The sequence below is a fragment of the Synchiropus splendidus genome, chromosome 12, assembly GCF_027744825.2.
Source record: "Synchiropus splendidus isolate RoL2022-P1 chromosome 12, RoL_Sspl_1.0, whole genome shotgun sequence".
NCBI classification, from domain to species: domain Eukaryota; kingdom Metazoa; phylum Chordata; class Actinopteri; order Syngnathiformes; family Callionymidae; genus Synchiropus; species Synchiropus splendidus.
This window is the reverse complement of record NC_071345.1, coordinates 21,442,425-21,461,923: the sequence shown is the minus strand read 5'-3', so window position 1 is coordinate 21,461,923 and position 19,499 is coordinate 21,442,425. Positions and strand designations below refer to the sequence as shown.

General features: G+C 40.8%; 1 protein-coding gene across 10 annotated transcripts in view; it reads left to right on the top strand.

Moving 5' to 3' along the window:
* LOC128768026 (adhesion G protein-coupled receptor B1-like) overlaps positions 1–19,499 on the top strand; it is a 157,600-nt gene that overhangs the window by 61,400 nt on the left and 76,701 nt on the right. For 6 of the 10 annotated variants that reach the window (XM_053880548.1, XM_053880547.1, XM_053880552.1 and 3 more), the window contains 12 exons: positions 48–155; positions 9,120–9,287; positions 9,542–9,706; positions 11,456–11,620; positions 12,832–12,996; positions 13,085–13,186; positions 13,263–13,369; positions 13,742–13,936; positions 14,914–14,982; positions 15,109–15,217; positions 16,112–16,255; positions 16,472–16,547. In XM_053880548.1, the coding sequence (XP_053736523.1) occupies positions 48–155; positions 9,120–9,287; positions 9,542–9,706; positions 11,456–11,620; positions 12,832–12,996; positions 13,085–13,186; positions 13,263–13,369; positions 13,742–13,936; positions 14,914–14,982; positions 15,109–15,217; positions 16,112–16,255; positions 16,472–16,547 (1,573 nt within the window). The remainder of the gene's footprint in view (positions 1–47; positions 156–9,119; positions 9,288–9,541; positions 9,707–11,455; positions 11,621–12,831; positions 12,997–13,084; positions 13,187–13,262; positions 13,370–13,741; positions 13,937–14,913; positions 14,983–15,108; positions 15,218–16,111; positions 16,256–16,471; positions 16,548–19,499) is intronic. The other 4 variants (XM_053880549.1, XM_053880553.1, XM_053880554.1 and 1 more) reach the window with 2 other exon arrangements.

The window sequence follows — 19,499 nt, the reverse complement described above, 5'->3', positions numbered from 1 at the left end:
ATATTGATTCCATGGAAAATGACACTTCTTTGCATGACTTTTTCTAGGCAAGTGGGAACATCTCTCTCGCAGCCAATCGCTTCGCTCAGTGGACAGCCGGAAGCGTGATGAAGTGGACAAGCCTCTCCGCGGTGGGCAGCAGGTCCCTCTGACAGGTAAGACAACGGAAAACAGAGATTCCATATGTGAGCTTCTGTGGCATGTTGGGTGACTGTGAATTAGTCATATCATATTAGTTATATCTGCATCTTGCTATTTTTGACATAAAATCTTGAGTTGTGAAAGATGATACATTGAGAAGGCTGTGTAAGGTAACACACACTTGCATCTCAGTCACAGAATTTTAAAATAAATTTATTCAAAACATCTCCCTTGTAAATGCGATACTAGGTGTTTGTTGCATTCAGTAATGCTTGTAACGCAAAGGCTTCCACGTACATCAGTCATTTCTGTATCACTTTCCGAAATGCAACATGGAGCTCTTGATCCAGTGCAAACCTTTGCAATTGGGTAGAATTGGTCATATATTTTGTGTATTCTGTCTAACTGCAACAAAGGGATCACAAAAAAAAATAAAAAAACGTAGTGACACACATCTTGGGGCCCACCTTTTCCAGAACAAATGGTTCCGGGGCCCATTCAAGGAATAGAATTGATTCATTACTGTGTTTACTGATTTCTGATTTCAGAATTAGTGCCAATTAGTATCATTTATGTTCAATAACAATGTCAACAAACCAATAACTTGTGAAATGACATGAAACCATATGATCAGCGCAAACATATTTGTCATAGAAAAGTCCAACCAGCAGCAGAACCACATGCAATTTATGTTCATCAAATTCACTAAACAGAAAAAGAAAAAAATTGATGCAAACTGTCGAACAAAAACTGTACATCATGAATAAAATTCTGAATAAAATAAATATAATAAAACAATGTCTAATTATATTATGCTATAAATAAACTCTAAAGAAGATAAGTAAAGTGTAAATTAAAGTATCACCATAAAATCTTCTATTTAATTTTAAAAACTGTTCCAACTGGTGAACAGTTTTTACTGTTGGGGGTGCCATCACTTTCTGTATCATTTTTTCTGTGAAGTCAATTCAGTGACACACTACTGCCACCATATATTTGATGATTATGAGTGAGAAAGTGTTGTGTTTTTTTTGCCCACTTGCGCACTGAGATAAATTTAAACTGCAAAAGTGGGAGTGAAAATGTGGAGCCCATTGACCAAAGAAATGAAAGACCTAAACAGCGATGATGGTTTTCTGGAAATGTATCTGACAATTATACTGATTAAACAAAAACACAAAAAACATTCACACACACACAAAACTGACTGAGACAGTGAAGTGACAGACATAAACAAACAGACAAACAAAACCAACTGACAGAACACAACAAAGAGAACCTCACACAGACATTTCAATTATTTTATTTTACAATTATCTGTCTATGCATTGAGATATTTTTTCTTGACAAGTCTTCTTGAAACAAGCCAGCACAAGTAAAAAAGTGTGTAACCTTGAAATAAGAACCATATGCTGATTTCTACACAATAATTACTTGAAGTTAGCCTGAAAGGGAGCTATTGAAACTAGATTCAAATATATATTAATTAAAATTAGTCTCTGTATCAAGACTAGAAACTAGATATTGAATACCAAAATCAAGGCCTGGTTATTTTAGGTAAAACAAAATAAATGTGAAGCAAGTTTCCATAACATAAAAAGAACATGAAAAAACAAGGTAAAACACTCAACGTTAGATTGGCATTATATAACAGATCACATGTCCTCTCCATACTTATCCTAACAACTTACGGTACTAACTGTGTTTGTTAGACAGGAAAACATTAACAGTGATTCAAAAAAGATCCTCTGAAGCACAATGATCTGGGCTGTACATGTAAATAGTTGGGGGTTACTTTTGCCTGACACAACACTTAAACTTGGGCGTTTGCTGTTCACAGCAATGGTCTTAGAAACGAAACATCCAAAGTATCAGTTACAAACTTCTGTTGAAGTGAGGTAAATATACTTAACTAAATTTTTCTATCCGGCAGAAAATATAAGAACTGCTCCTCACTCTGCTGCTTTTCATTCTTTAATTAATGTAAGTATTATAGTGTTGTGAAATATTTACTGAATTATATGCTATGACTGAGGACAGGGAAATGTGCCGGTATGCTCGTTCACCTTCGCCGAAGAGGATCGCGCACACCGCTTCCTCTGATATTTCTCTCCAACGGCCGCTCGCTGAGCAATGAGATGATAAGATAAGATAAGATAATAGAATGAACTGGCGCTGATGTTAAGAAGGAACGGGGACTTTTCCTCCTCTTGTGTTCTATCGTTCACTGAGACATGGTTGCACGAACTTGTCCCTGACACTGCGGTTCATCTGGAGGGATTCCAGCTTCACCGTGCAGACGGGGTTCTGGAGTTCAGCAGGAAAACCAAGGGTGGGGGAGTGTGTTTCTACATCAACGGCCGCTGGTGTACGGACGTGATAGTGAATTTTCAGCACTACTCTCCCTCTCTGGAATGTCTTATAGAGAACAATAAGCCATTTTACTCCCTTCGTGAGTTCGCTTCATTCGTTCAGGCTGCTGTGTATGTCCCACCGAGCGTGGATGTTCATGAGGTTCAGCATGTGCTCATGGACAAGGTACTGCATGCGGAGCGAACTTTTCCGGACTCCCCTGTTATTGTGCTTGGTGACTTCAACAACGCAAATCTGAGGAAGGAGCTTCCCAGGTACAAGCAAGTGGTACAATGCCCCACCAGAGAGCACAGCGCGCTGGATCACTGTTACACATCACTGTGCAACACTTATAACGCCCTCCCTCGACCAGCACTGGGTATCTCTGACCACTTGAAGATTCAGTTTCTTCTCACTTGGAGACTTGTATGGAGACCACAGACTGGGAAGTGTCTGCTACCAATAATCTGGATGAGTTTAGAGACACTGTGACTTCATGGATCAGCTATTGAATTTTCAGAAGGCTGCAGGTCCGGACAGAGCATAGTGCCACTGAGCTGGCTCCAGTGTTCACGGGCATCTTCAATGTATCCTTGGTTTCCTTTCATGTTCCCGCCTGCTTTAAATGCTCCACTGTCGTTCCTGTTCCAAAGAAACCTAAGATAACACGCCCGAATGACTACAGACTGGTGGCACTGACGTCTGTGGTCATGGAATCCTTGGAGCACCAGGTTCTATCCCACCTGAAATCCGTCACTGCTCCCCTCCTGGACTCAATGCAGTTTGCAGAGAGAGCAAACAGATCTGTTGACAATGCAGTAAACCAGATGGAGATGAGTCGGCTTAACGGAGGGAGGTGGGCCGGCTGGTGTCCTGGTACAGCCACAACAACCCAACCTGGAGCAGAAGGCCCAGAAGACAGGCGAGATGATCATAGATTACATAGTTCCTCCATCTTTCCTCATGATGGCTTAGTCGCCCATTTCCATTGCGGACTCCTTCCCTCATTAGGAAGGTCCAGCAGAGAATGTTTTTCTTGCGGCAGTTATGAAAACTACGACTGCCGACGAAGCTCGTGATGGAGTTCTCCATAGCCATCATTGATCATCCTCACCTTCTCTATCACCATGTGGTACAGCAGCGCCACCTCCAGGGATATGGGCAGACTACAGCACATTGTGCATTCTGCTGAGAAGGTGATCGGTTGCAGACTGCCACCTCTTCATGACCTGTATGTCTCCAGGACCCAGAGACGTGTTGGTCGGATAGGAGCCCACGCTGGTTTGTCCCTTTTCCCTCTGGCTTCTTCCCCTTGGCCGTGGGACTATTGAATTTGTGAACAGCCCTTATTGTTTGTGGTTTATTTGTTTATTTGTTTCTTCTATGATGATTGTTCATTCTTATTCTTTTTTATTTAACTTTATTTTTGTTTATTAATCATTATTATTATTGTTTTGATCATTATTGCACATTGTTCCAATGACTTATTGTTTATTTTTATTCTTTTTTATTTCATTTTATTTTTTATCTTCTTCTTCTTAATATTATTTTATTATTATTGTTATTATTAGGTTTTGTCTGTAATTGCACATTGTTCCAAAGCACTTTTCTGGTCAATGGGAGCCTCACTGACTCTGGCAATAAAGCTGATTCTGATTCTGAATGTGTCTGTTATGAGCCATGGCATATGACAGTACTACAAATGTCATATCATTTGCCATGAAAGACATTTACATCGTATTAGTGGAGATTGAAATACATATTCAATAGCATTTAGAGCTAGATAAACATTTCAATCTCAATACTAATAAATCACGAGAGCTGAGGTAATTCGATTAAAAAAAAAGCAAAATAATTTCTGCCCTGATATCCTCTGAACAGTAGTGTGTAAGCTTGAAAAAAAGTGGTTAGCACTGCTGCCTCTCAGCAAGAAGGTTCAGGGTTTGAATCTAGCTCAGGACCCTTCTGGGTGGACTCCGCAGGTTCTAACCCGGCGTGCGTGGTTTATCTACGGGAACTCCGGTTTCCTCCCACAGCCCAAAGACATGCTCACTACATTTAGTTCACATTCGGTATGTGTGTGAATGGTGTGTGTGCCCTGCAATGGACTGGCGACCTGTCCAGGGTATATTCATGCCTCATATAATCATCTGGAATATTATCTCACTGTCCAGTGGTGACTTACACCATAGTTCAGTGGCCTCCAAAGATTTTCTATTGGATATAGATCTGGAGACAGGCTAGACCACTCCAGGACCTTGAGATGCTTGCTACGGAGCCACTCCTTAGTGGCCCTGAATATGTTTCGTCATGCTGGATGACCCAGCCACAACCCATCTTCAAGGGTCTTACTGAAGGAAGGAGACTGTGGGCCAAGATCTTAAGATACATGGCCACATCCAGTCTCCCCTCAGTTGTCCTGTCCATTTGCAAAAAAACATCCCCAAAGCATGAGGTTTCCACCTCCATGCTTCATAGTTGGAATGGTGTTCTTGGGGTTGCACTCAACCTCTTTCTTCCTCCAAACACAATGAGCGGAGTTTTGTCCAAAAAGCTCTACTTTGTTCATCAGACCACATGATCTTCTCCCATTTCTCCTGTGGATCATCCAGATGGTCATTGGTAACTTCAGACAATGACCATCACTTGCATGTTTCTCCTGAGTGAGGGACATTGAACTTGAACTTCCACTTTCTAATAATTTCACCAACAGTTGTTGCCTTCCCACCACACTGCTTGCCTATTGTCCTGTAGTCCATCCCAGCCTTGTGCAGGTCTACAATTTCAACCCTGATGTCCACAGTTTCAGGGAGGTTTTGAGGCTTCACCAGCAGGCATGGAGTTCTCACACCAAAACTGAATTCTTACCAGCGAGGAGTCATGTGAGGCTGCTTCTCACAAACCAACTCCACCACGCAGTGCCATTGGCACACTGAAGAGGTCAGAACAATACCTCTTTTATTATTATACTGTATGATTCATTACACGCATTAAGCAAGCAGAAGTTGTATGGCACATTTCATGACGGCAAATGATTTTGCAAGATAAATGTCAACTGTTTTGCAGGCTGTTTCCATCTGCAACCCAGGTGTGGTTTTAACCATTAATGCAGTATTTTTTATATTGATTGGCAAATGCAAAACAGTGGAGAATTACTGAGAACTTGATGCATACATGGCAAAAACACAATTGACATTGACATTGATAACTAAATACATATTTCCGTAACACACAGCTTTCTGATCTTGGCCATTGTGAAGAGTGTTGTTTTGTTTGTTTGAAATAGTGCGTGAACAGGTGTCTTTTACACAGGTAGCAAGTTCTAACTGATAAAGTTAATACAGGTAATGAGTGGAGAACAGGAGGGCCTCTTAATGAAGAACTAACAGGTCTGTGAGAGTCTCAATTCTTACTGGGTGATAGGCGATCAAATACCTATGTCATGCAATGAAATTAAAATTAACTATTATAAATACATCCACCGTGATTTTCAGGATTTTTGTTTAAAATACTGTCACTCAGTCACTCAGAGTACCTTTTATTAAAAAATTACAGCCCTCTACATCAATTGTAAGTGGGAATACTTAAAAAGTAATATATTGTGCACTGAAAACTCCTTTTACAAGTTCTCTGAACACAGTCATTTACATAACCCCTGTCCAGTGTGCTGCATGTAATCTCTGCTGAAGATGCGCAACGTTCCGTCACTCGTGTTTTTTCTCTCCTCTGGCTGGAGTAAAAATAATGAATTGCAGATTAATCAATACTAATAAAATATGAATTAAAAATATAGATAAATAAAAATTACTTGGAATATTGAAAAAATAAAAGATAAAAGCTGACTTATAGTGATATCCGATTAAGTGTTGTAAAAATTATCATATTCCTAAAATTCCAATATTTACACAGTACTGTGCACCACTAGAATGCAGGTGAAAATGCTCTTTAGTATCGGCCTACACCCATAAAGAGTTAAAAAAAAAAAAAAAAACTTTCAGCCGTTTACACAGATACACAAAAAACAACAAATTAATAAATGAGTCCACCACTAGGAGATGTGTTTACCAAAGATGCGGTTTAGTTTTTCGTAGAGTCATCACTGAACTACTGTACAAGTCATCGAAGAAATGCGAAGGTAGTTAGGCACGCTTTTCTCATGTTTCAAGCATTTTCAGCATCTCTGTGGTCAACTGCTTCATGCTCCATCAACACCCAAGGGGTACGATGCATTTCAATTCCACAAATTCTTGTTTCATAGTTTGAAACTCGAAATATTGGTCTTACTGCCTTTTCGTGCTGCTTACATGCCTAAAACATGTCTGCCACTTATGATAGTGACATCTTTGTTGAGGATTGTGTGTTAATTTTCAACAATTGCTGCACCATCACTTGTTGGCCAATATTGTTGAGAATTTTTGGCGAGAGAGATAAGGCGCAAGGGGCGGTAACTTCATCGTATTGGGATCTGCTGTCCACACAGACACCCCGATCTGTCATTTTTAAATGCATTTATTCTGGTATCCGCTTTCAAAAAGTATTAATTATATGGTGAATTAAAATGCGGGATCCATGTGGACTGGGGAAAAGAAATCCCCAACTGTTGTGCGACTGGTGCCAGTGAACAAGCCAGCTTGTCTAGCTAAACAGATAGACAGGTTATGAAACCGACCTCAAATGCCCATGCTTTTGCCCTGATTGCATTTTTTTTTTCTGATATTGCGGTGCCGATTTGATTTATATTGCAATTATGGTTAATATTGTGATTCTTTGTATTCTTAAAAACTTTACTGGACCCAAAAACAGGTTCATTTGCTGTGGGGGAGTGAAGTCAAAAAAACAAAGCAAAGTTATCAATTAAAAAAACTTGTTGAAAATCATGGAGACTAAACATCTCAGTGCACAGCTCAAAAGACATCAATTGCAAGGTTGAGAGGCCCACACAAAGCACATTGGACTGAGAGTTTTTAAACTGTTCTACATAGACCTCTTCAATACCATGTAAGGAAACCTTGGTTGAATGTCTCAGCTGGTGACCTCAGCACACTCATCTCACAGTTACTGCATATTTCTAACCCCTACTTCTTGATCATAGTTATCCCAAATCCAGTTATGAACACTACCAGCATCAAAATCAATACAAATATATAAGAATAAGAACACATAAAATAAACACTCGGCTCCAATATGTCGCTTGGCAAGATCATGCAGTTTGTAACGGCACAATAATATGCCATTCCAGGATTTCACAGGATTAACCTACTTTATGAAGAGTATGGAAAATGATGAAACAATTGATGAACTGATCGATGACCATTGTTGATTGTCGATCATTTGTTCATACATTATATATCTATTTATACAATTGATTTTTTCCATATCATTATTTAATATTTTATAGTTTTATATTATCAATTTAGTTATTTTATATTTTATTTATTTTCTTTGTTTTATATTTGTTTATTATTATCAGTATTTATTTATTTGTCTTGTGTTGTATGACAGCATGTGACTTCACTTTTTTTTTTTTTTTTTTTTGATAATGCTTTGTGGACGTCTTTGATGTGTCTCTCCTCTTCACTGTCCTCATGCAGACAGCTGCGAGATAACAGAAGTGAAAACAGTTACTGCAGAGCACAGCATTATTATTTTGAGCAAATCTGTCTATCAATAAAATCAGAGGTTTATCATCCTAATCAAGGCGAAAACACATCATTTGGCAATAACATTTGTCAATCAAATCCAATACCTTGACACCCCTCCCTCAAATTAGCATAATTTGATTATATAATAGTCATTCAAAATACTCTTATCCTACACATAACATCATGGTTCCTTAATAAAAATAAACAACTTTACATGATCCTGTTCTTAATCCTGAAAAAAATAAAATAAAATAAAACATTTCATTTTTTTTATTTTCTTATTTTTTTCTATACACAGAATGAAACACTGCATTTCTTCGATGTTTGTCTTCACTGATTTAAGTTAAATTACAAGGGTGCACTTCATCAGTGTGTTATTTATCTTCAGGAATGTTTATGTTTTGTGTGTTGGCAAAAAATCAGTTCATTGGTCAGAATTGTCTGGTCTATTTTATTTACTCATCTATTCCCCCCCCTCGACTGTTTACTTGCAGAAATGGCGTTGTTGCATTGAGAATAATCATACAAACCAGTGTCACCTGTAAACTATGATGAAATCCAAATATGAGCTTTTCTAATTGAAAACATTGGGATAAGATATTTTTGCATATCGACCGCCCGTACGATAAACCAAGAAACCCAAATACAATTGTGTGGTGTATGTGCAATCCCCATGTCATCCTTGTTTCCATCCCTCTACTGCCCTAGTAGTTGATGCCCATTGTGCATGAGGAAAATGAGGAACAAATAGCATATGCTATTGCCAGTCAATGCCACATATATGAATTTCTTTGCTTTCTCCTCATGTGCGACCATTTTTGAGCCACATTCCTTGATTGGAGGTGGTTCTCGAAATCAAAAGGGGCTGGAATCCACCTCTCACACCACAGTCCTGAGTAATCCTGCATGTTACTTAGTTATGGCCCTATCCTTTCCCCTTTCTTTCTACTATCCCTTCCTTCACCTATCCCCCCTCCTACTCAGTAGATTCAGCGTCAGGTGAGGAGTGGTCAGCGTGGAGTGTGTGTTCTGCCACGTGTGGGGAGGGCTGGCAGAGTCGCACTCGTTTCTGTGTGTCCTCCTCCTACAGCACCCAGTGTAGTGGGCCACTGAGAGAGCAGAGACCGTGCAACAACTCTGCTGTTTGTCCAGGTAAGCTCGCCTGATATGCCACCTCCCTGCGCTCACCCAGCCCTCACCTGGACCCTGCCTCACCCTGGTAGCACCCTCTCTCTACTGGCACTAGGCAAATTTCATTATTTGTGTTATTTTCACACAGTTATGTGGATTGCAATGTATATCAATAGGAGCTGGACTTATGAAACTGTAACTCTTTCAAGATAAATCTGTGTTCACTGCTGACTCATAATGTCCTTATATCATTACTTTCGCCACTCTACTTGCAGTACATGGTGCCTGGGATGAGTGGTCACCATGGAGTTTATGTTCTTCAACCTGCGGTCGAGGTTACAGATCTCGTACCCGGACCTGCAACCCTCCTCAGTCTGGTGGTGATCCTTGTGATGGACCAGAAAAACAGACCAAATTTTGCAACATAGCTGTTTGCCCAGGTGAGAATTTGTTAGCTGCAGCCACTTTGTTGCAAACTGTAGTTCTAGCACTTCTTTGTCACACCACATCTTTACTTGTCAAGAGCCAATGTTACAATGTTACTTTATATACTATAATTTATACAATTGAGACCTGTTGTAACCACTAAAGTACACAAAAAGTTTTCTAGCAGTGATTGCGAGTAGATGTGATAAGTTTTGCTTTTATAGTAAACCAGAAACTATCTTGTGAGTTTGAACATATAAAAGGCAAGTAAACCAGGGTAATGATTGCAAGTATAACAAATGGTAAAAACAACGGCACATAAATGTGTTAAAATATGTTGTCTGACATCTTACGACTTCCCACCCAGAGAGACTCTCTGCACCCTAATAGATCACAGTTATCAATAAACACAAAACCCAACTCCTTACAATGGGACTCAAGCCAAGAGTGTGGACGCCCTTGATGAGACACTGATGACTGGGACTTTTCACACTGCAGGTTCTGTCTCGGGTGGCCTGAGTCCGATTAAGCCTCGCACCTCTGTGCCTCAGGCTCCCTTTTTTTCTCCTCAACTGGCGGCACTCTGCGCAAAATTTGTGACTGGTTTGTGATCCACAGCAAAGCACGTCTCAAAGAAGTCATCAGCCGCCCAGCAACCTATTTACCACCACCGGCTTGACCTCATTATTTCTCTGTCACTTCTTAACATTAGTCATTGTCAGCTCAAATATGAACTGATGACGGATCTCCGCCATGGCTGTAACAGAATGTGGCGTTTCAAAACATATTGAACACAGTGAGAGAGATTACTGACAATCGAGAAGATTTTAAACATTTAAGCACAGATCCAGATGTCAGAAATGACCAATGAATAGTCTGGTGATCTCCAGTAACTTGGGAAAAATCAGCGTCATTCCTCTTCGCTGTGCTCATGCAGACAGCTGCGCTGCAGCGAGACCACAGTAATGAAAACAGTTGCTGTAGGGCATTCAACCAATAAAGGCAAAAACACGTGAGTTATCAATCACCCGCACACATCACGAGTCCCGGACTGCTGCGCTGCGCTCCCGTTCCCAAACACAATTTTCCTGCGGGTGCCAGCTGCACACCTCAGTGTTCTGGGAGTTTGAGAAGTTGTTTTTGAATGATTTGAACGGTTTCACACTTCGGGTTCTGTCTCGGGTGGCCTGAGTCCGATTCTCCCCCTGCTGTGCAGCCTCGTACCTCTGTGCCTCAGACGATGTCCTTTTTTTCTCCTCAGCTGACGCCGCTCTGCGCAAAATAGCCGTTTTGTGACCCACGGCGAAGCATGTGTCAAGGAAGAAGTCATCAGACGGCGAACAAACTATTTACCGCCATTTGCTTGACCACCTCATTTCTCAGTCACTTCTTAGCTCTACAAGTCGTCGTCACCATCAGACATTAACTGACGACGAACCTCCAGCGCGGCTGTAACAGAATGTGGTGTTTCACAGCCAAAACTAAACTTCAATGAGTGTTGTCATGTTTATTTTACAAAAACAAGCGGCGTAATACGTAGTGTCATGATTGAGAAAACGTCCTCTTTCCCAACGTCAATATAATACGCAGTGAGAATGAGGATGAGCTGAAAATGATGTCGCGGCTGGAGATTGCTCCTGTGTATTTTTTGTTTGTATAATCAGTGTAGAATGACATTTCATTTTGTCATTCTGCTGCGCTTTGTTTCATTGTACTGAACGCTGCCAATATTGTTTTCACACCTAATTAATTCTCATTCTCAGTCGATGGAGTGTGGAACGAGTGGTCCAGTTGGAGCTCCTGCTCAGCCTCATGTGCCAACGGGACCATGCAGCGGACCAGAGAGTGTAATGGTCCATCATATGGAGGGTCTGAGTGCAAGGGAGAGTGGTTGGAAACAGTGGATTGCTTCCTGGGAGTATGTCCAGGTAAATGAACAATGGGGACTTTTTGCTCATCCTTCAATCTTTCATCACTACTCTTGACTGTTGTTTTCATTTCTGCGCATGTCATCAACCAATGTAATGAATTATTTCAAATCAATCATGTTATATCAAGTCAAAACTTATTGTCATGATTTTATGTTCCTCTATTAATCAGATACTCCTTAGTTTATTATAATGCACACCAAAGTAATGAAAAGGCAACCAGCATCATATAATATATTTGTTAAAGTAAGATCAAGCTGAACAGACTAAATAAATATGTTGTCATACTATATATATAATATACATAATATGTATATGTATACATATACATATGTATATGTATACATATATATATGTAATATTTAACAAGTAAATAACTGCTGTCAGTATCATTAGTAAATAACAGCTGTAATTATTCTTAGAACTGTAGGTGATGGGAGGAAGCTCTTGGATGAAGAAGACAGTCAAAATGTATGCGCAGCATCAATTTTTATTTTTATTTTTTTATGTGGACCATGCCACCAGTCCTATAATGTCGCCTAATGCCACCCGTGGCTCTGGGTGTGGTTTTTCTCCATCGACAGATCACCAATTTGGAAACAATATGTGTTGTGGTCGCCGTATGATCAACAGTTGTATGGTTCAGATCGTGAATTGTAGTCACTGAATGATACTTTCAATTCATTGGTCATCTTTTTTAGCTTTAGATGAATGTCGATGACCTTGACAGGTTGACGGACCACTTACCCAACAAGTGGCTGAAGCTGTTCTGTCCCATACCTATGTGACAGGGCAGACTCCCGTGCTCAGTGGTGATGGTCTCAGTGATCAAGAAATTTGCTGGAACGATTGGGATTCACTCTGCGTGTTGCTGGTTGGAGGTGCAGAGACGAATCACAAAGGAACCAGCTTGCGTCATTGAGACAAACAATGTTGTGGGAAGTTACTTTGTTTGAGTCAAGCTAAGCTCTAATTTGGTAAGGCGAGCAGGAACACTGGCACGAGCACCATGGATGGAGGAGAGATTTGGATAAGAGAGACTGCCCACTTAGAATGTTCGTTGATTTGTGAATGAAAGCTGACTGTGCAGTTTCTATTGACCCCATTTCATAATGATCCTCAATAAAACACTACAGCACACAAAGAAATGCAATGAACAATTTATTGATTATAAATCTTTCTTATCAAGGTAACTGTGTTTTCTTTCTCAGTGGATGGAATGTGGCAGTCCTGGTCTTTGTGGTCAGGATGTTCACAGACGTGTGGTGGAGGAACGCAGGAGAGAACCCGATCATGTTATGGACCCTTTTTTGGTGGTGGCCATTGTCCTGGGAATCGAGAAGAGGTGCGCAGCTGTAGTGAAAAGAAATGCCCTGGTCAGTAATTTTCCATCATAGGTGCAGAACTTTTTCCAAACAAGTATGGGCTATATACAAACCACAAGATGTTCTTTTGTTTGAGCAGAACCACATGAAATATGTCCAGAGGACAATTTCTCAAATGTTGTTTGGAAAACCACCCCTGCAGGGGACACGGCTGTGGTGCGATGCCCTCCTAATGCAATTGGTAATCCTCCATAAGACATCACATCAGATTTTCTTCTGCACCTTGCCAGCATTGTCTTATATGGGCACTCTTGCAGGTCTCATCCTCCGTCACTGTGGCCTTAATGATGAGGGTAATGCTTACTGGCAGAGTCCCACGTACATGAAGTGCGTTTCCAATGATTATCGTTTTATACAGACAATGGTGAGTCCAAATTTTTTGATTCAAGTGAGTTCCACTGAGGTATTGTTGTCTTTTCAGACTTGATGGTACATCTAAAGCTATGTTCTGACTGCAGTGTAAACTGACCCAAATCTGTTTTTTCCCCCTGCCATTTAAACTTCTATTGATATTATGAGTGACATAGATTTTTATTTATTTATTTTTTTTTTTCAAATGCGATTCACATCACTTGGATATGTGATTGTAAGGCGGCTACCTGTCCTAAATTCAAAATAATTAAACATTGATTCGCTCAAATATTGGTGGGACACATCAAATGGGAAACATACGTTTTATTAAGTGTAACATAATGTGTTGATTGGTGTGAATCTGACGCCCCTATATCTCCCTCAGACTCGAGAACATTTGACTAAAGCACAACGAGGCCTGGTGGTCGATGGGATTTCTGAGGTGATGGCAAAGTTGAAGGACACATCCAGTGATGGGACCAGCTACAGTGGAGACCTCGTCGCCTCCTTGGACGTGTTGAAGAACATGACAGAGATTTTCAGAAGGATCTACTACAGTCCTAGTGGGGTTGACATCAGGGTACATTCAACCAATTGTTTGATACCCCTCCTTAAGTGACCACCTTCGAGTGGTGGTGGTGTTTGAGTATGTCCAGGTGGTATTGTGTTTCTGGTTGGTTCCCTCAAGGCAAGCATGTTGTGTGATTCTGAAGACCTTTATGAAGGAAATATTAAGCCAAACATTGGGTTACTGACCTGCCACAGAGAAACAGAGACAGGTTGGGCACATCATGAAAAATAATCACCAGTATGCCTTTATGTGAGCTAGCTACCTGTGAAAGAGGTGATAAAAGTCAAATGCTCGGATTACGCAACAGTGATTGATGCAGGCCTTGTTGATCCACCCCCTGAAGTGGCTCATCGGAGCTTTGGCTACTTGGGATTGTATTGACGTCCTTGATCAGATGCCAGATGAAGCTGACAGGCAGACTTGATATTTCCATTGGTATTTCTACCAAATGAGTGTTGCAAACTCACTTGCACTTGCAACAAACAAACAGCACATGCACATTAAGAAGCTTGAGTACAGGGCTTCAGAGAACAATATGTACTTGCACTTTTTGGAAACCAAGAGTTGTTTAACAGTTTGATTCTCTATCGCACTTGATTGATGTCAGCTTCTGCCCACATAAATGATATTATTTTTTTTTAAGATTCCATTGAAAAAGAAAGTGGCTGGGAAGGTGTTATAGTGTCTCTAGAGATGATTAGATGTCCTTTTTGTTATTGTACTTTCTTTCACTTTATTTATTTGTTTATTTATTCATTGGTCATTTCTATTTATTATTATTATTCATTTTGAGGCAAATGGAACCCCAGTGATGGACATTTTTTATATCCTCTCACATTTAATTTTTAATATTACAGTTTTTTTTTTGCTTTGCTTATAGCAGATCTAAAGTTTGTCTTCAACCTGGATTTGGATAATCTGTTTGTTTATTTTTTTTTTCCTTTTTTGTTTCTGTTTTTTTTGTTTGTTTGTTTTTTTTTCCACAGAACTTTGTCCAGTCGGTCAGCAATCTGTTAATGGAGGAGAATCGAGAGAGATGGGAGGAGGCACAACTGGTAAGTGAAACCACTTCCCTGCCCTTTCATACTGGCTCATTACGTGGAAAAATCTTTCATTATGTTGTATTGGATGTTTAACTGGTCAATTAATATTACCTATAAATCTACGTGGTTTCTCCCCAGCTTGGACCAAATGTCAAAGAATTGTTTCGGCTGGTGGAAGAGTTTGTTGATGTCATTGGCCTGCGGCTGAAAGACTTCCAGGACATGTATGAGGTCACAGAAAACCTGAGTAAGTAAACTCTTAATTCTGAACTACATCAATACGTTATGTTTATGAACACTTTTATATGTATTTATCATTGCTTGTTGTGGAAATATTCAATGAACACTGAAATACTTATTTTAGCATATCAAAAATTGTGGTGATGTTGCTGCTGTATTGAGAAAAAAATTAAACATCAACATCTTTTGGATATCTTCAAATGATGCGCCCTGAACGAACACAACAAGGATGGAGAACAATCTCAGAAAGGATGCTCATGTTTGGATTTTGGACGAAATGAGTCTTTGGCTGCCTTCATACAAGCTTGTACTGTTGTTTTCCCACATGGGTTATTTGGAAAAAGAAAGTGTTCAGTTTTTTAATAGTATTTTACACCATGTTACAGGACAGTTTCATTGCTTATTGTTTGAACATGAATGATGTGCAGTACCAGGATGAGACAAGCAGCTGTGAAGAGCTCTTGCAGAGTGTGAAGGACTGACACCATTTGACGCAGACAAAAATGTGTGTGCGTCTGTGTGTAAGCGCATGAATGCTAATCGCTTTATTTCAGGATCAATTTGTTCCTCAAACATTTACTTTGTGTGAATAATTTTCTGGATGGAAAATGCACCTTTGTTGTAGTCATGAAAACAAACACGAAAGCTGCTGCAGAAAATGCTATCAAAGTTGGGTGTAAAATGACTTTTACTGCCACAGGATTGCCAGTTGCAAACCATTACAGGTATCCTAGAGGGAGAATGAAGCCTACATATTGCTCTGGTTGGAAGTGTCATGTTCCTGGAAGACTCCATCAATCACAAAGCAAGCACAAAACAATGTGCAAGGGTTAGGTTGGGGTGGCTGGACAGGACACAATACAATTTACATGGAAGAATTTCTGTCTCTCTGCATCCATAGTTCTAAGCATCCACAAGCGCCCAGTTGTGGGACGCACAGACATCAGCTTCCCAATGAAGGGTTGGAGAGGTATGGCAGACTGGGCCCGGACCTCAAAGGACAGGGTCCACATACCCAAAAACATTATGATCACAGTTAAGCCAGGTGAGATACACACGTGCACAAGCCATGTAGTCGCACTTGAAAGTACATTCATTATAGATTAATCTATATGCAGACTGTCACATGCGTAATTTCTATGTGAATGTTTCAGAATGAGACAATTCACTAGTCATATTATCCATAAGAAGCAAAGGGTTACAGGAGGAAGAATGATGGCGGTGTTGACCTCGACTCTTTCATTTTTCTTTCCCATTCCAGACTCTGGAGATTCCTCAACGTTTGTGACTGGAATTACTCTCTACAGAAACTTGGGCAATATCCTCACTCTACACAGGTAAGAGTTACAGGAAATTTGCTGAATTGTTATATTGATATTTTCTGATCCTAAATACGATTGTGACGGCCCGTATATTCCTCCTGCTACATGAGTTAAGACACAGAACAGCCATCCATTCTAATCCACTTGTATTGATAAAGTCCATTTTACACCACTGCCTTCTACAACATTTCCCTTTTGGGGTTGCCACAGCTAGATATCCTCCTCTGCGTAAACCTTTCTTGTACTCCCTAGCCACACCTTTTCTCTCAATAACCCCCTTTACTAAATCTGGGAACCTTAATGGTTTCTACAATTCTTCCTCCAATATCTTCCCCATCTATTCTCTCCTCATGACCAAACCAACTGAGTCTGTTTGGACTCACTTTTTCTGTCCCTCTGGTTTACTTGTTTCCAATGGTGTTCTTCATCGTCAGTCTCGATGAAAATCTCACTCTCACTCTCTCGTCACTTCTGCACATTTCCAACCCAGTTGCACCACCTTTCCTGCTGTCTGTCTACTTGGCTGTCCTGAAAACAGCAATTTTGCTATCCAGTCTCTCATACAACTGACACTGTACTGACGCTGCTAATTGTGAAAACTCAAAATCTTACCAAGTTTCTTAAGCCTTATTTATTGTCAAAGCATCTCATTCCACTTGACTTAAGATGCAGTCACTATAATGTGACATTTCAGCAAAAATGGAGGTGCTTTTTTTTAGACAATAAAATCTTAGATATGTTGTTTTTTTCACTCTGTTCTCCTGCCATTCACTTTGATTGTGAAAAGCAAATCCTGGAATATATGAGTCATAATTCTGGGTCATAGGCCTGGTGCACTATTGCACTATTGCACTATTGCACAGCAAAAAACATGGCAGAATAACTATAATAAGGTAAAGAAATTGGCCAACATAAATACTTTTTTAAATTATCACCTTAAAGCAGCTGTAGGTTGGATAAGAATATTGGCTTCTGGCGGCACCACAGGTAAATGAGTGTAATTGCAAGCTGTCATAAAGCTGGGTCTCCAGTCCCGCCACCCATCCCGTGTTTGTTGGAAAGACCTTGGCGAAACAGCGAAAAATGTAATCACAGATGACAATACACACAACACTGTCCAGCTTATACTTGTAAAGGCAATTTCAAGAAGCATCTATCATTCAACATCAGAGATGGTGGTCCGTCATGCAGCCAGTGAGGAGAGGCAGGATCCTGCGAGAGGCGGAAGCAGCTGTAAGACAGACGGACCCATATTATAAAACTTTATTTCGACAGCACTTTTCAGAATGAAGCAAGCAGGGGAGTTTTCACATTTAATCATTAGGTGACAACAAACCCCTGTCTTTTAGTTATGAGAAATAAATCTGTAAGATGCAGCCGTCATCAGACAAATTTCGTTTAACCAGTTTAAAACAGATTCCACCATTGCAGTGTGTCAACACTATTGTCTCCTGTCTCGCACATGGCAACACATCCTCACTCCCATGGCCTCACATATTAATGTTGGGAAAGTTGGCTTTTGCGTCATTTACTAACGAAAAACGCATGCAAATGCATTAGCAGCCCAACACGTGAAAAAAAGACATTGGTCTGGGTTAGGGTAAGCTATTGGATAGCGCTCCATTCATCCTACATTTAACGTGCTGGTTTGCTCTTTAAAGGCCATCAAATGTCCTTGCATTTTAGTCTTGGTGACTTTCAATACCATCTGAAGACCCTGTTCACTGTTGTGGTCTCGTTGTGTACACTCGGGTTGAGCTGTCAGCATTCTGTGCTTACTTGGTACCGCTGAATCAACCCAACGTTCCGCTGGACCTGAGAAGGAGGAGACAGGCCGCTGAGGTTCTCAAGCCGCATGAGGAGAAGTCACAGGCCCGCTGTACCATCCATCATCAGAGGAAATGTCACTTTCCAACAATGGATGAGCTAGCAGCTCTAACCCAGAATCAGTGGGAGTACTGGCAGTGTAGCATTCTACTCATCATAGAGACGTGGCTAACATAATACCCGACACTGCGCTGGTGTTGGATGGATTCCAATTCCTGTGTGCGTACAGGACAGCAAACGTCGGTTAGAGTAAGAGAGGTGGCTTAGCTGTTTTTGTGAAAAATACATGGTGTAAATCCACGCACATCACTGTCAAAGAACAGCTTTTAAGGACATTGAGCTATAAGCTGTTAGTATGAGGCCATATTACATCCCGAGGGAGTTCTCTCATTTTGTCGCAGGGGTTGTTCACATCCCTCCCTCTGCTAATGGTGAAGCAGCTCATGAGGTTCTGCTATCAGCTGTGGGCAGGCTCCAGACACAACACCCTCCTCCTCTGTATGCCAACACCAAGGAGGCATATTTATCATGCCCTCTCCCTCCACATGGGCGAATATGATGAAGCAACGAGCCAAAGTAAAGACATGGTCTGCAGAGGTTGAAGAAGTTCTACAGGTCTGTTTCTCCTCTACTGTGTGGGTCTTCAATGAATCCCAGGGAGAGAATATTTACAATGTCACTGACACGGTCGCAGATTATATCAACTTCTGTGTGGAGAACACCGTACCCACCAGGACTGTGCAGTGTTTTGCAAACAAAAAGCCCAGGATTACACCACACATCAAAGCTCTCCTGAAGGAGAAGAAGAGGGTTTTTGTTTCCATGTAGGAGCTGAAGGAGGTGCAGAGATGGCTGAGGGGTAAGATTTGTGAAAGGGGAAGAAAGTGTACAGGGAGAAGATGGAGTGGCAGCTGCAGCAGAATGACACCAGAGGACTCTGGAAGGGCCTGAAGGCCATCTCAGGCATTAATGAAACCAAGACTCAGATTGGGGGGCAAATGACTTGAACCTCTTTAATCGGATTGACTAGCTGCCTCCCACCCCACTGAGTGCTCCATGCTGCAGCCTCCCGTGTCCGCTCCAAGTCCCACAAAGCCCACACCCTCCAACATTGCTCCTCCCTGTACCAGCGTGCACCTG